This window comes from Myotis yumanensis, unplaced genomic scaffold (assembly GCF_028538775.1).
Source record: "Myotis yumanensis isolate MYYU_CA2020_CCGP unplaced genomic scaffold, mMyoYum1.0.hap1 SCAF_10, whole genome shotgun sequence".
Classification (NCBI taxonomy): Eukaryota; Metazoa; Chordata; class Mammalia; order Chiroptera; family Vespertilionidae; genus Myotis; species Myotis yumanensis.
The window spans coordinates 6955649-6969353 of NW_027223761.1; the positions used below are offsets into that span (position 1 = coordinate 6955649).

The 13705-nt window shown below is 38.4% G+C and overlaps 1 protein-coding gene across 7 annotated transcripts in view; it reads right to left on the minus strand.

Annotated features, from left to right (window-relative positions):
• KMT5B (lysine methyltransferase 5B) overlaps positions 1 to 13705 on the minus strand; it is a 53479-nt gene that overhangs the window by 14580 nt on the left and 25194 nt on the right. For 5 of the 7 annotated variants that reach the window (XM_070427681.1, XM_070427683.1, XM_070427679.1 and 2 more), the window contains 7 exons: positions 12690 to 12837; positions 7845 to 7913; positions 3384 to 3549; positions 2899 to 3008; positions 1200 to 1366; positions 890 to 909; positions 673 to 809 (listed from right to left, as the gene is read on the minus strand). In XM_070427681.1, the coding sequence (XP_070283782.1) occupies positions 673 to 809; positions 890 to 909; positions 1200 to 1366; positions 2899 to 3008; positions 3384 to 3549; positions 7845 to 7913; positions 12690 to 12837 (817 nt within the window). The other 2 variants (XM_070427682.1, XM_070427685.1) reach the window with 2 other exon arrangements.

Consider the following 13705-nt stretch of genomic DNA (forward strand, 5'->3'; position numbering starts at 1 on the left):
CATCTAACTGGTGTTCCTGAGAATTTAAAGAATATTCATAGCCACCCTTTCAGTCAAACTGCTCAAGGAGTCTGATTTAGCCATGTCGACTGTTCTGTATATTAGGCCTTCCCACTTCGGAAGGACTTGCATGTTTCTATTGTTCACACTAAGCCTGGAGAGTAGGTAGGATTACCACTACATGACCAGTGAGAAACGGAGGCTCAATAAAGAGAACTTAGGAATTATGAAAGTATGTGCATAAAAAAAAAAAAAATCCAGAGGACACAGCTTGATAATACACAAAACTGTCAGGGTTTTTACATGACTGTCAGCGGCTGAACTTCACTTGCCATTTTCAGGGCAACCCCACCCTGGCTGTGGTTGTGGCTGTGGGTGTGGCTGTGTGTGTGTGTGTGTGTGTAAGGTGTTTCCCATTCTCTACTTAAGCGCATTTGAACTCTGATTCATTCATAAGAACAGCTGGTAATAATATTTTTAAGGGTCAGGTGCCAATGCCCTTGAAAGTTAAGGATGCTTTGATTTTGTTTATGCATGCTACTGGCTGCAATGCTCTAGAATGTAAAAGACTATTCCTGCATTTAAATAATGAGGAGATAATGTGATTTCATGCCCATGATCATAAGGTGGTTAAAAGAATGGAAAAGCTGAACATCTTACTTAATACTTTACCTTTCACACGTGTAACACTCGCAGAACTCATTATTTTCTCCAAAAAACCCATCTCCATAATAACAAGAAATTTCTTCTCCAGGTTCAATATCTCTCAGAGCCTTCACACATGCTGTATCTCGACCAGTTGACACAAACTGAAATAAAATGAACTTATTAAGAAACTCATACCTAAAGCAAAAACTAAATACTTGAGATAAAAAGTTTTTATGCTTACCTTACAGTTAGGTCTGCAATCTGAAAAATGTCCAAAAATAAAGTCAATTAACTGTTGATAAGATCTGAAACACGAACAATTACAGAAATCTGAAATAAGCTTTCCATGTAATTTTACAATCTTTGATAGAAATGTTATGTCTTCAGTTAAACTACAGAAATATTTACTTTAATAACTTGGGGCGGGGGGGGGGATCATATTCTTAACCCTACTTTAAAGGAAGATAAGGTCTTACTCAGATTGCTATGCCATTCTAATTTTGAGCAGTACCACCCAACATTAGTGCTGATACCTGAGAAATAGCGCTTACCATGGTTTATAAATGCGGCAGGGCCGAGCCAGAGCTGAGCACAGTTTTTCCTTGTGGAATACATGACACTGAAGTCGTTCTCTCCGTGTCTAAGTAGCATGTTCTCCTCAATTTCTGAAAGTTCGGCAATACAACCCACCAGTAATTCTATTTTGTCATTTCGTTTCCTATTTAAAATATGTGATGTTAAAAATTACTAGTAATTATAAATAAGGTGGCTTCTTTTATTAAAACAAGCCTGTGCAATAAATATCCAAGTATTGAGAAGACCCAGCTCTGCATATTTTAGCTGACTCGCTTGGATCCCCACCAGGAAGCCCCAGAACCTTTGCCATGGTTACTTGTGCAGCTGCCCTATTCCTACCAGAGGCTGGAGAGTCCTCCAGGACAGAACTGTGTACCTATCCATGTTTCTGAACACCCTGCAGCACCTAGCATAGTGCTTTGCAAGCAGAAAGGACTCAAATCCCTGCTGCATGGAATTCAACTTGCTGACACTGGATGAAGGAGACATAGATGAGTGTGGGAATGAGCTATGAGGACCCAGAATTGGGATGCTATCCTCTAGAGCAGCGCCATCCCACAGACAGCAAGCCAAGCACAGAATCTTCAATTTTCTAACAGCCACTTTAAGAAAGTAGAAACCCGTGAAATTACTTTTAGCAATGTATTTTAATCCAAAATACCCCAAATACTATTTCAGCAGGTCATCAGTTTAAGAAATATTAATGAAAAATTTAATTTAATATGAAATCTGGCATGTGTATCACATTTACAGCACTTCTCAATTCCGACTTGCCACATTTCAAGAGCTCAAGAGCCACATGTGGTTGGTGGCTACTGTACTGACAGCGCAGCTCTAGGACTGAGATCTCAAACCTCCACACCCATTGACACCATAGGGAGCCACGGGAGCTGGCAAGCAGGCATATTATTCCAAGATAAACAAGATGCGCGCGCACGCGCGCACACACACACACACACACACACACACACACACACACACATATATATTGAGCCTGAGAGTAATGCTCTCCGCCCTCCAATTTCAGGCACTTGACCCTAAATTTCTACTATAAAATATATTAGGGTGGTATATAAAAGGGACTACATGTTTCTTTTGGGAGAAAAGGTAGGGAACAGGCATCAGAGGAAAGAAGATATAATACACTCTCCCTTTTCCATATGGCTGTTACCGCTCAAATGGAGCTCAAGAAATATTAATAAAAAATTTACTACTTGTATTTCAGCTGTATATATATATTTTTAAAGCAGGCAATGTGCTAAGAAGTTTCCACCTGTCAACTTCCTAGGATCATGAAGGCGTCATACCCAACTTTTCTTCTAAGCCAGTAAAGGACCAACTCCGGAAGCCAGTCTGTCCAACCTTGGCCTCCCTAACCTTTCAGTAGCCCCGTCATTGAGCAAGGAACCCAGATTTAACCAAAAGAGAACAAAACACCTTTCAGCTTAGACATAGAATCTGGTCAACTCAGACTTCTAATTCTAAACAACAAAGATGGGAATAAGGAGCCTAGAATAGGCCCCAGTTGCTGGGCCAAGGCACTGGCCCTGCACTGGCTCCTCTAGGTGAGCTCTGGTTTCATCCCTTCCACGACTTCCTTAGCACTTGAACAGTAATTTCAGAGAGAACTTTAAATAAAATTACTTTATGGGTTTATACTAGTACAATAGTTACCACTCTTTTGTTGCCACTATTTTGGCTCCATTTTGTTCTGATGAGTATCTATTACAAGGCAGTATTTCAAATCCACTATCAGTTGCAAACATTCTCAAGTAAATGAACACCTAAAAAAGAAAAAATTTGACATTAACATCATAGAAAATTGTTTGTCCTGCTAGACTTTCATAGAATTATAAAAGCAAACCACTAACAACAATATAAAAATGTTGCACTTTTAAAATACTTTGTTGATATTTTAACATTTCACATATTTGAGTACCTAATGGCTTGGCCATATTACTCTAAAAGCTCACAACAAATTTCACTTCTAGATGACAAAGTTTTCTCTTTGGATAGTCAAAGGATCCTATATGTTATTAGATCTTCATACGATTAGTTTCACAAAAAATTGATTTCAAGTTTTCACCAAAATTTAGGCTTTAGTTTCCTTTTCTCTTATCCAAACATATAAACAGTATTCATCTTATTAATAAACCTACATGTTCCTTGAATAATTTCTCCTGCATTTTGTTCTTGTTGAGAAAATAGTGTCGCGCCCATTCGCCTGAAGTCAAACATTTGAAGGCTTTCTCCAAGTGCTCATCTTTCTTAAAACGTTCAATTACTTCCTTCAGCTCTTCTTGCCTTCCTTTAATAGGCCGAAATCTGAACAAAATCAAAACGATAACTTTAATTATCTGCCATCACTCATGGGCCACTATTAAGAGATACTGAGAAAGAGATAGTAACCTAAAAACTGCGAGACAGAACAAAAGAGAACAATCAATAATCTTTATAATTACTACTCAAGTAATACTAACCACCATGAAACATAACTTCTCTGTCTTCAAAATGCATTTTAATATTGTTATTTCACTGTTATCTCATTAACTGAGAAGTGACCAAATGACTCAAGTTAATGCTCTCTGATTCAGGCTTATTCCAGTCTGAAGGTACAAAATGAAAGACCTACAATAGAGCTCATCTAATTGTGGGTTAGAATGACAATTTTTAAAAACATGCAGAATCAAGCCAGAAGAGTGCCAGGCAATGAGCTTCAGAAGAATGACGAAGCAAACAAAATCATGCCGCTAATAAAACATTCTTTACGTACAGTTAGAAAAACCCCAAACCAAGTACCCCAGTGAGTCCTGAAATACACCTTGATGTTCCAACACCATGTCAATTAATCTTTGACAACTGCATTCAGAGAGCAAAAAGAGGGCAAAAGTACAACTGCTGTATGGTGATGTAAGGAAAAACAGTTGGCATAGCATTATAAAAGGCTTCTATTCTAAAATTAGCTGTAATGACTTCAGTATATTACATTTCTAGTCATAAAATAACACATGATACAATCATAGTCCAAATAAAATTAAGTTTACAAGTCCTTCATTCTAAAGTTGTGTTCTCAATAAAACATGTACTACAATTAAAGGTACTTGGATCTTAATTTTAAAATGTCACCCTGGCAGGTGTGGCTCTGTTGGTTGAATGTCATTCAGTACTCTGAAAGGTTGCTGGTTCAATTCCCAGTTGGGGCACATGCCCAGGTTGTGGGTTCAACCCCCCCCCCCCCCCCCATTGGGGTGTGTGCAGGAGGCAACCGATCGGTATTTCTCACATCAATGTTTCTCTCTCTCTAAAAATCAATATTTAAATATTTTAAAAATGTCTTTTCATGTCAATTTCATTTGGCTTATTTTCCCAAATAAAGTTAAAAAAAAAAATCCAACCAAAAAAAGGAATTACAGACTGCTATTCAAATAGAATACATTAAGAAAAAAAATATTAATGGCCAAGGAGTAAAAGAATTTGAATTATGCACTTTAACTATAACAATTAAAATTATGCACCCCATAAACCTGAAAATGCTAAAACTGAGACAAGATCTAGGAAAGGAAGCACTCAAACAGGATTTTTTCTAGATGAGCCATCATAAATGTAGTCACAACATTTCAGTAAAATTTTAAGCCACAATATTTCACCAAGGCTTATTTATTAAGTGCTGTGTACACACAGGTTTTATGGAGAAATACAGAAGTGACAGACAGGCCACTGCTCTTACATGGAAAATTTATCCAGGACTAAAAGACATACACATGCATCAACAGTTAAGCAAAGCGGCGATAGGCAAATGCAGGTTACTATGGCACAACTACACGATAGCACTTTAAAGTATGGAAATCATAACTGAAGTGAAGATATGTATGGGCAATGAGGAGTGTGAATTCAGCTTTCCAGAATAGGCAGGAAAGAATCAAAGGAGGGCAGGCAAAGTGGGAGGGAATTTAAGCAGAGCATCTTAAGGCTACATTCAAAGAGATGAACAGGGACTGAGGGAATCAGCTGGGCAACAAGAGTAAAGGAAAGAACAGGAAGAGAGAAGGCATGAGGTTGAGAACAGGCATAACACTACTGATGACAGGACTTCTGATACATTAATGCATGCTGACCCCTCCAGGAACTTACTAGCTTCAGACTCTAGCTTCGGTAAGCTCTCACAACTACTAAGCAGAACCATCTGAGAGAGTTCAAACATATCCCAGAGACGTCATATAAAGAAATGGACGTCAAATTTTATTTTCCCTGTTCTATTAGCATACCCACTCTGACAGATAGATGGGTGGAAATCCTTTAAACAATTCAGAATGTGTTTAACTAGGATTGTCAAAATAATCTAAAGATTTGCAGAATTGTGAAAGTCTGCAAACTTCCATCCAGTTATAATATTAAATGACTTGTAGACATCACAAGTGATTTTTGTCAAGATCGGGTTTCTTAAACCATTCTTGCTGCAAACCTACACTAGGAGTGTTTGCACATGAAGGACAGATAAGATAACCAAGCAGCTGTTACTAAGGCATGCCACTTCACACAATACAAAATATGAAATGTTAGGAAATGGATAACCCATGATTTATGCAGAGAACAGAAAAGCCAATACTAGTACTTCACTCTGAGCAAATACAATGTAAAATCCATGACGTTAATGCTACAAATAACAGAGAAAGAACCCAGAAATATTGGTATGTCCAACATGGAATTGACCAGTGGCAACACCCTATTTAAAATAATTGCATGGCTCAACACTAATATTAGCAAGCAAGTCAGAGTCAGGGCTAAATTCACCTAAGGCTTTAAGGACACAACAGACAAGTAAGTTGCAGCCCTGGAACGGACACTGGCTATTCCTATGAGCTTGCTAAGTGCACTCCACTTCCTGAAACCTGTAGCTTCCTACCTGAAAATGCCCTTCAGCTATCGTAATTTTGTTTACTCTTTGTTCACGATGCCAATTTATATGCTAAAACCAACACAAAATAATCTACTCTTGATCTAGCTGTATTCTGCTTTCCACGTTTCCTGTGCTGACTTTTGTTTCTGCTTTCCTGAATCAAACACAAGCAAAACTGTTACTTGCCAATAGCAAGAACCTCCGTTTCACTTAAAATATAATTTACCATCAAACTTCCTGTCACAGTTGGCTGACATAGGGGTGAAATGATAGTGAGGCAAAGAGACAGCTGTTTTCAATAATCCTACAAATAGACATTAAAATCACCAGGCTGACAGTTCAAGTCAAATCCCAGTATAACAAATACTGAAGGAGAAATAAAAATTACTTAATAGCCTAAGATTGTTACAACTATTAGGACCAGGCAATCAGCAATGAAGACCTTACAAAACATTAAAATAATTTTCTATTATTGAGTAGAAAGATACTCTCTGCCCTCTCCTTCATCACAATCGCTATAAATCTCCCATACACATTGTACAAAGCTCTCCTTACACCATGGTTCTTAAAGCTAGAAGAAAATTTAGACTATCTAAAACAGCCTTCTTATTCCATAAGTGAGGAAAATAAGGCCCATGAAGCCTTTCTCAGCCTGCTCTTATGTGGACTCAGAGGGCCCTCTCATGTTGTTTCACATACAATAGGATTTGACTTGTGTCTGCCATGGAACACCAGCCCAGAGCCCAGCCAGCAACAGAGCTGGCTGGTATTCTAGCAGTACAGTGAAAGGTACTAAATACTTTTAAATTTGGTATTTGGGGGTGAAGTGGGGTGGCAGTGGGGAAACAGGTATCTGGATTTCCAAATCAATATGCCCCTCCTCCCTCTCTAACACAAAAATTGCTACTTTAAATAAACCAAACATTTCTTTTCGTCTTCCCACATCTCTGATGAATGGCTGCTATAAGAAAAAAAGTCATTTACAATCATTATTAATAAAAGGGGCAGAAAAAAACATGAATTCACACTCCCACACACCTGTTCCCCACTCTTTCCAGAGACTGACTTCCCAGGTTTTCTTGCTATTTGGTTTTTCTGTATCCAAACCCAAGAGAGCACTGTGGCAATGAAGAAAGGCTGTAGATTTGTGTTAGCTGTACTACTGTCCCTTCCATAGCATGTACAACCAAGAGCTGACTGGAGGAGGGGGAAGAAGAGGAGGACAGAAAAAAGGGGAGCAAGGGAAGGAGAGAGGAAAAGAGAGAAAAATGCTCAAATATTTAAGATATAAAATAAGAAACCACGAGGCAACAGTGTGAACACATTTCCCCTTTGAAGAAAGTTTAACTGCAAACTGACAGCGCGCAGGTGCCGAGGAGGAGGAGGCAGGCCAGAGCCACAGCTCTTCGTTCCTTCTTCACCTGAAAATAAATAACAACCAGAGACATACCTGGCTGAGCTTTGCACTCAGTGCTCAGCTAATCCCAGGGAGTGACTCCTGATCTTTTGATGAAAGATTTCTCTTAAAATTACCCTGTTATGGAGTACAAGTGATTTTTTTTAAATACAACTATGACTAAGACCAAACTATTTTAAAAGGTTTGCAACATGTTCCAAAACTCATGTTTATGCTAACACCTCCATTATTTAACATCAAAGAACATCATAAGGCTGTGACAGGTTAACGGGCATCTTATTATTGTTTGTAATGCACTCTACCTACCTCACAGGGTTGTTGTGAGGAAAACTGTCAGATTTTGAAAAATGCCTTGAGCTCCTCGAAGGAAAGGCGCTATATAAATGCAAAAACAAACAACAACAATAAAAAACTATTTGTACAACCTGTACTTGTAATCTCTAAGCAGATTCACAATATTAGCTGTTGCAAAAATCCTTAAGACACTGGTATTCCAGTCTCAGCATGATAAAAGCCAGATTCTAAAATTCTTTCTTCCCATAGAACGTTTTACATTCTACCGAGTTAGAAGATCTAAGAATTTCTTTATGCTTTCTAGTCAAGCACTTAATTTCAAAGTGACACTTAACATGATTTATAAATTCATATCCAACAGTGGATATAAATAATCAAATACATAAAGTAAAATAAAATTAGATAATTACAGTAGTAGAAGGATGAGTAAGGACTATACAGACTGCAGTTTGGATCAGAAAAATTCCAAAGAAAAAGTGACTCGTGCATTTCTTTATAACATTATTTCCTGCTCAGCTCACTTCCAAGTCGCCCACTCCTCAGGACACTGTCCGATCTCTGGGTTCTACAGCCTCCACAAGGGGCATGACTGGAAGCACCTGTACCGGCTTTACTGTATCTGCCTCCCCACTTTGATCTTTTGAAAATCAGAGGTATTACTAACAACTCTATTTTCCAGCTAAAAGGAAAAATTTAATTTTCATAATTGATAAGTCAACTAAATCTAAATATTTTCCAATAAATTGAAATTACTATTTTGTTTATACTATTTCTAGGAATTCATGCTGTAACTCTGACTTGCTTATGAGTAAATATAGGGGTATATTAAGATGAAAGCATGAGCATTCATAATATAGCTAGTTTGGGAAATTTTCAAATCATTAAACATCTACTGTTTCTGAACACAGTACATTGAAAGAAGTTGAAAGGAGGAAAAGAAACATAAGAGGAAATGAAAACTGACAATCAATTACAAATGTATAAACATGAAACAAAGAGACCATTCTATAAGTAACAGACAGCGAGTATTAAAATCCAAGCTCCAAACTTCTCTCTTCCAGTCACTTTGTTTGAACCCCAAAGAGAGAAAAGCCCACAAATTAGTAATTTAAAATATATTTATGGTTTATTCAAATAAAGCACTATAGATTTTCCTTATTTTCTATAAAATGATATCTTTGAACATGACGTGAGTCAACATTCTGGTAAATCCTTGCTCAAAAGATGAGCCAGAGCAGATAGTTTCATATTCAAGTAAGTCCACCAAGATTTAAAGCTTCATTAATAAATTTTCTGTGTATTCCTGTTAAAGTACCTTTGCATCAACTGCTCGAACACAGGGGCTAAGGGTCCCCCCTGCTGCCAAACCAACCCGGTCTGCCCAGGGGGAGTAGGACTGTCTACACCATCAATGGCTATTTTAGAAACTGTATGAGAAGAATTAAGTGTTGCACTGAAAAATATATGTTTTCTTCTGCATGTTTAACTTGGTTTAACCAGTTTTTATTTTAGATCCTTCAATTTCTATTCATAAAAAATTTTACATACTGGATACTTTTTAAATTTAGGGGCACTTGGATAAGGTTTTGAGTTTTAATATTTGTGTAGCAATCTTGAACTTTACATTTTAGGACACAGTTTTTAAGTGAGTTCTAGGAAACTACTGGTAAGGAGCTTTTTATCCACTTAGATCAAAAGAAGGCGCAGTAGGCCAGGTGCTTTAGGACCTGCTAATGCAAGAGTAGGAATGGAGGCTCTCAGGCCCCACCCCACAGCTATTAACACTTGGAGTGGGGGAAACGAGTTAAGTCGGCTAGCGTGAATTGCGCGTACTCCGCGGGAGCCGTCTTAACTCGGTTCATATAGATTTGCGGTGGAGTGCGGGAAACGTGTAAACTCGGGCCGATTGTAACTGCGTATTACCAAATATTTGTTTGTTTGCCGTTCACAAAGATACCTACCTGCGTATGCGAACCGTTTCATACCCATTGGGGTAATAGGTATCATAAAAATCCCTGATTTTGCGCGGGAAACCTAAATAATTGCCCGCGCCATCTTATATTTTGGCGGGAAATTCACCCCACACCGGAGTGTTAAGTCAGCAGCTGCATCTTTTTTTTTTTTTTTTTAAGTTTTCCCCAATTGACACCCCCCCCAGCCATTCCCACCCCAGGCAAGTCCCCACCACCCCAGTGTCTGTGTCCATTGGTTAAACAGCTGCATCTTAATAAGATTCCCCAAGTAACTCTCATAAACTAATTACCAAGGAGGATTTTATAGAAAACTAGAGGCCCAGTGCCTGAAATTCGTGCACTCAGGAGGCGAGGGTCCCTCAGCCTGGCCTGTGCCCTCTTGGAGTCCAGGAGCCCTTGAGGGATGTCTGAATGATGGCTTAGGGAGCTGGCCTAAGCTGACAGTCAGACATCCTTAGTGCTGCCATGGAGGTAGGAGAGGATCCCGCCACCCGCTGTGCTCACCAGCCATAAGCTCAGCTCAGAGCTTCTGGCTGAGTAGCGCTCCCTCTGTGGGAGCACACTGACCACCAAGGGGCAGCTCCTGCATTGAGGTCTGCCCCCTGGTGATCAGTGCGCATCATAGTGACGGGTTGTTCTGTTCAGTCAATTTGCATATTAGCCTTTTATTATATAGGATAGGATAGGAGTTATTTCCTATAGCAGAAGCCAGTAACAGGTAACCCTTCACCCTTTGGAATAGTCAAAGCATGGGGATTCTGAACACACAGATTTTTTTCCTAAGCCAACTAAAAATGTTTTATAATTTTGATGGAATGCTTTCTAAAATGGTTTATATGCTTCCATATTTCAGTATATAAGGCTTAATGAAGATAATCCCTTTCTTAATGACTCCAGGTCATAATTATGGGCCTTTGCAGTAAAATCCTGAATGTTACTAGACCAGTGATGGTGAACCTATGACACGCGTGTCAGCGGTGACACGCGAACTCATTTTTTTGGTTGATTTTTCTTTGTTAAATGGCATTTAAATATATAAAATAAATATCAAAAATATAAGTCTTTGTTTTACTATGGTTGCAAATATCAAAAAATTTCTATATGTGACACGGCACCAGAGTTAAGTTAGGGTTTTTCAAAATGCTGACACACCGAGCTCAAAAGGTTCGCCATCACTGTACTAGACTGTTATGAGAATCAGTGATTCACATTTCTAACTCAGGAAAAAAAAAGGCTAAAGGGTGGCTTAAATACTATCAGGATCCTCTGCAAGCATGTCACACTCGTGGCCAGCAGGCCACGAGTGTGACATGCTTGCTCTAGAGCAGTGGTTCTCAACCTTCCTAATGCCGCGACCCTTTAATACAGTTCCTCATGTTGTGGTGACCCCCAATTTCATTGTTACAAATTGAACATAATTAAAGCATAGTGATTAATCACAAAAACAGTATGTAATTATATATGTGTTTTCCAATGGTCTTAGGAGACCCCTGTGAAAGGGTCGTTTGACCCCCAAAGGGGTTGCGACCCACAGGTTGAGAACCGCTGCTCTAGAGAATGGGCGCTGGTCTCCTATGTTCACTGGAAAAAAAAAGAGAAATGGACTTAAAATAATGCAAACTAGATTTTACTTGGACACTATGGCATCTTGAGTCTGCTGACTTTCCAGAGGACAGCCATCTGTCTGCCTATTTAGAAAATTTAGATATTTGCCCCTCTGAAGGCAGAAAAACTAAAGAACCTCTCAAGTCTATCCCAGCTTTTCACTTCATTTTACTAAGTAAAGATATATGATGACAGAAAATTACATGAAAATACCAAAGGCACATTTTCACCAGAATTACTTCTTTCTGGGTTTAGAGTGTAATTAATAAATGCATCATACAGTATTTTGTTTTCATTCTAGCGAGGGAGAGTTAAAAGGGAAAAAGATGAACACAGATTTTCCTCCAATCACCTTTACTCACCAATTCCTACCTCATCCTAGCTAATTATCCATGACTATCCACTGGTGATCAAGTCCTTCCAGGGTTGGTCACTGACACTGGAGCTACTGAACACAAGTATAGGGTGACTGAGGTAAGAGTGAGAGGTGGCCCAGAACTTGTTCTACATTCTAAATCCCTATACTTTTCCATCAGACTTGAAAATCCTTTGCCATGGAAGTTAAAGAGACAGAGAAAACTTGTAAAGCTCTGACTTAGTGTATGGCGGAAGTCAATTACAAAATTATCTAAGAGCCTTTTTGTGGGAGAGAAAGTATTTAAGAGAAGAAAATATAGAAATTTAAAGGATGACAGATTTCAAGAGTAATGCAGTAATATTTTATGTAGATGACATTTAATACTCAATAAAGCACTTGCACATCTATTATCTGCACACTGAATGTAAGCACGTCTTTAAAAATATTCATGCTTACTAAGTTGAATCTTACTTAGCTGAATGCTTTGCTGCATCGCAAAGATCAAACACAGTGGCAATTATTTAAAAAAAAGAAAAGTCTATAATAAAACTATGAAGGAAAAAAAAGGCCGTAATCTACTTTTAGTGGAAGATATACATTTTTAAGGTTGTACAGAATGCCTGTCAGATTTCTTTTCACTAATTAGCATCAACATTTAAAACAGAATAAAGATGCTCCCCCAGCTTTATATTTTAGTAATATCCTGAGTTAAATAAGAACACAGAATTAAAACTGACAAGATTCTCAGAAGCTTTTGTTGCTTTTCATGGCTCACATATAGAAAATCTTTCTGTAACAAAGCACTTTCCTTTAATGTCGTTTAAATTTTTGACTGAAAGTAAAAATCTATTTTCTTTCTTTCCATCTATTTTCTTAAATTCAACATCATCTGTGTCATTCAGGATAAAGACTTGAAATTACCTAGTATTCATTTTGTGTGTCTGAAAACCTAAATAGGGATCAAGAACCAAACTGGTTGCTAGGTCATCATTTTCACAGAGTTCCTTGGCGGACATTCCAGAAGATGGTACATATCGACTCTGTCCTTCGAATCCTGAGTTACCATTACCTGCAAAAAGAAAAAGAAAAGTAACTCAAATTGAAAATGACTAAAGTCTACCTTAAAAACCTTTGCCCATTCAAGCTAGTAATCAAGAACTAAAATTATTTCAATCAATTTTAATAATGGAGATTGGAGTACTATTTGCATAAACATAAAGGCAAATGCAATAAACTAAAACCCAATTATTGAAAGTATTTCCATTACATATAACACCAGGTTTCCCAAGAAGAGCGTCTCTGAGCATCTTGGGCTCAGATGCCTTGCCCCTCCAAGGAAGAGCTGAGAAATGGGAAGGTGGAGGTTCATTGAGGCAGCAAGAGAGCATCATAAAGGGCCACTACAGACAGGGCTGGGGTGAGGAAACAGGATGAACGAACACAAGACACTCTGCAGTAAGTGCCAGAAGGGGAGAGCTTGATTTTAAGTACCCAAAGGAGTCCCGTGTAGCTACCTCCAGCTTCCTGCTTTCAGATGGATGAGTGATTATTATTTCCACTTGGCTGGGAACAGGCCCAAAGGTTAAGCAATTTACTTGCCTAAGATTACAAAGCTAGGTAGTACAGGTGGGGAAAGGAGAAAAGAGAGAATGATAGGTCTATTTCTAACTGACCTGTCTGAAAAAATGTTGACTGAAAAATAGGGAAGATGAAAGAAATATATATGTGATGGAAGTCATTGGGTTTAATTGTGGAAGAAAAACACTGTAAAGAAAGGAAAGGAAGGCCAAATTTGTATATATCAGTTTCATCAGTGCTCATTTCAGTACGCCATTGATAGTCTTATCAGCAGTCAGTGAAGATACCAGCTGTATGACGTTAAGCCTCTCAAAATTAAGATGTGGAAGAACGAGAGAAACACACAGTGAGAGGTATAA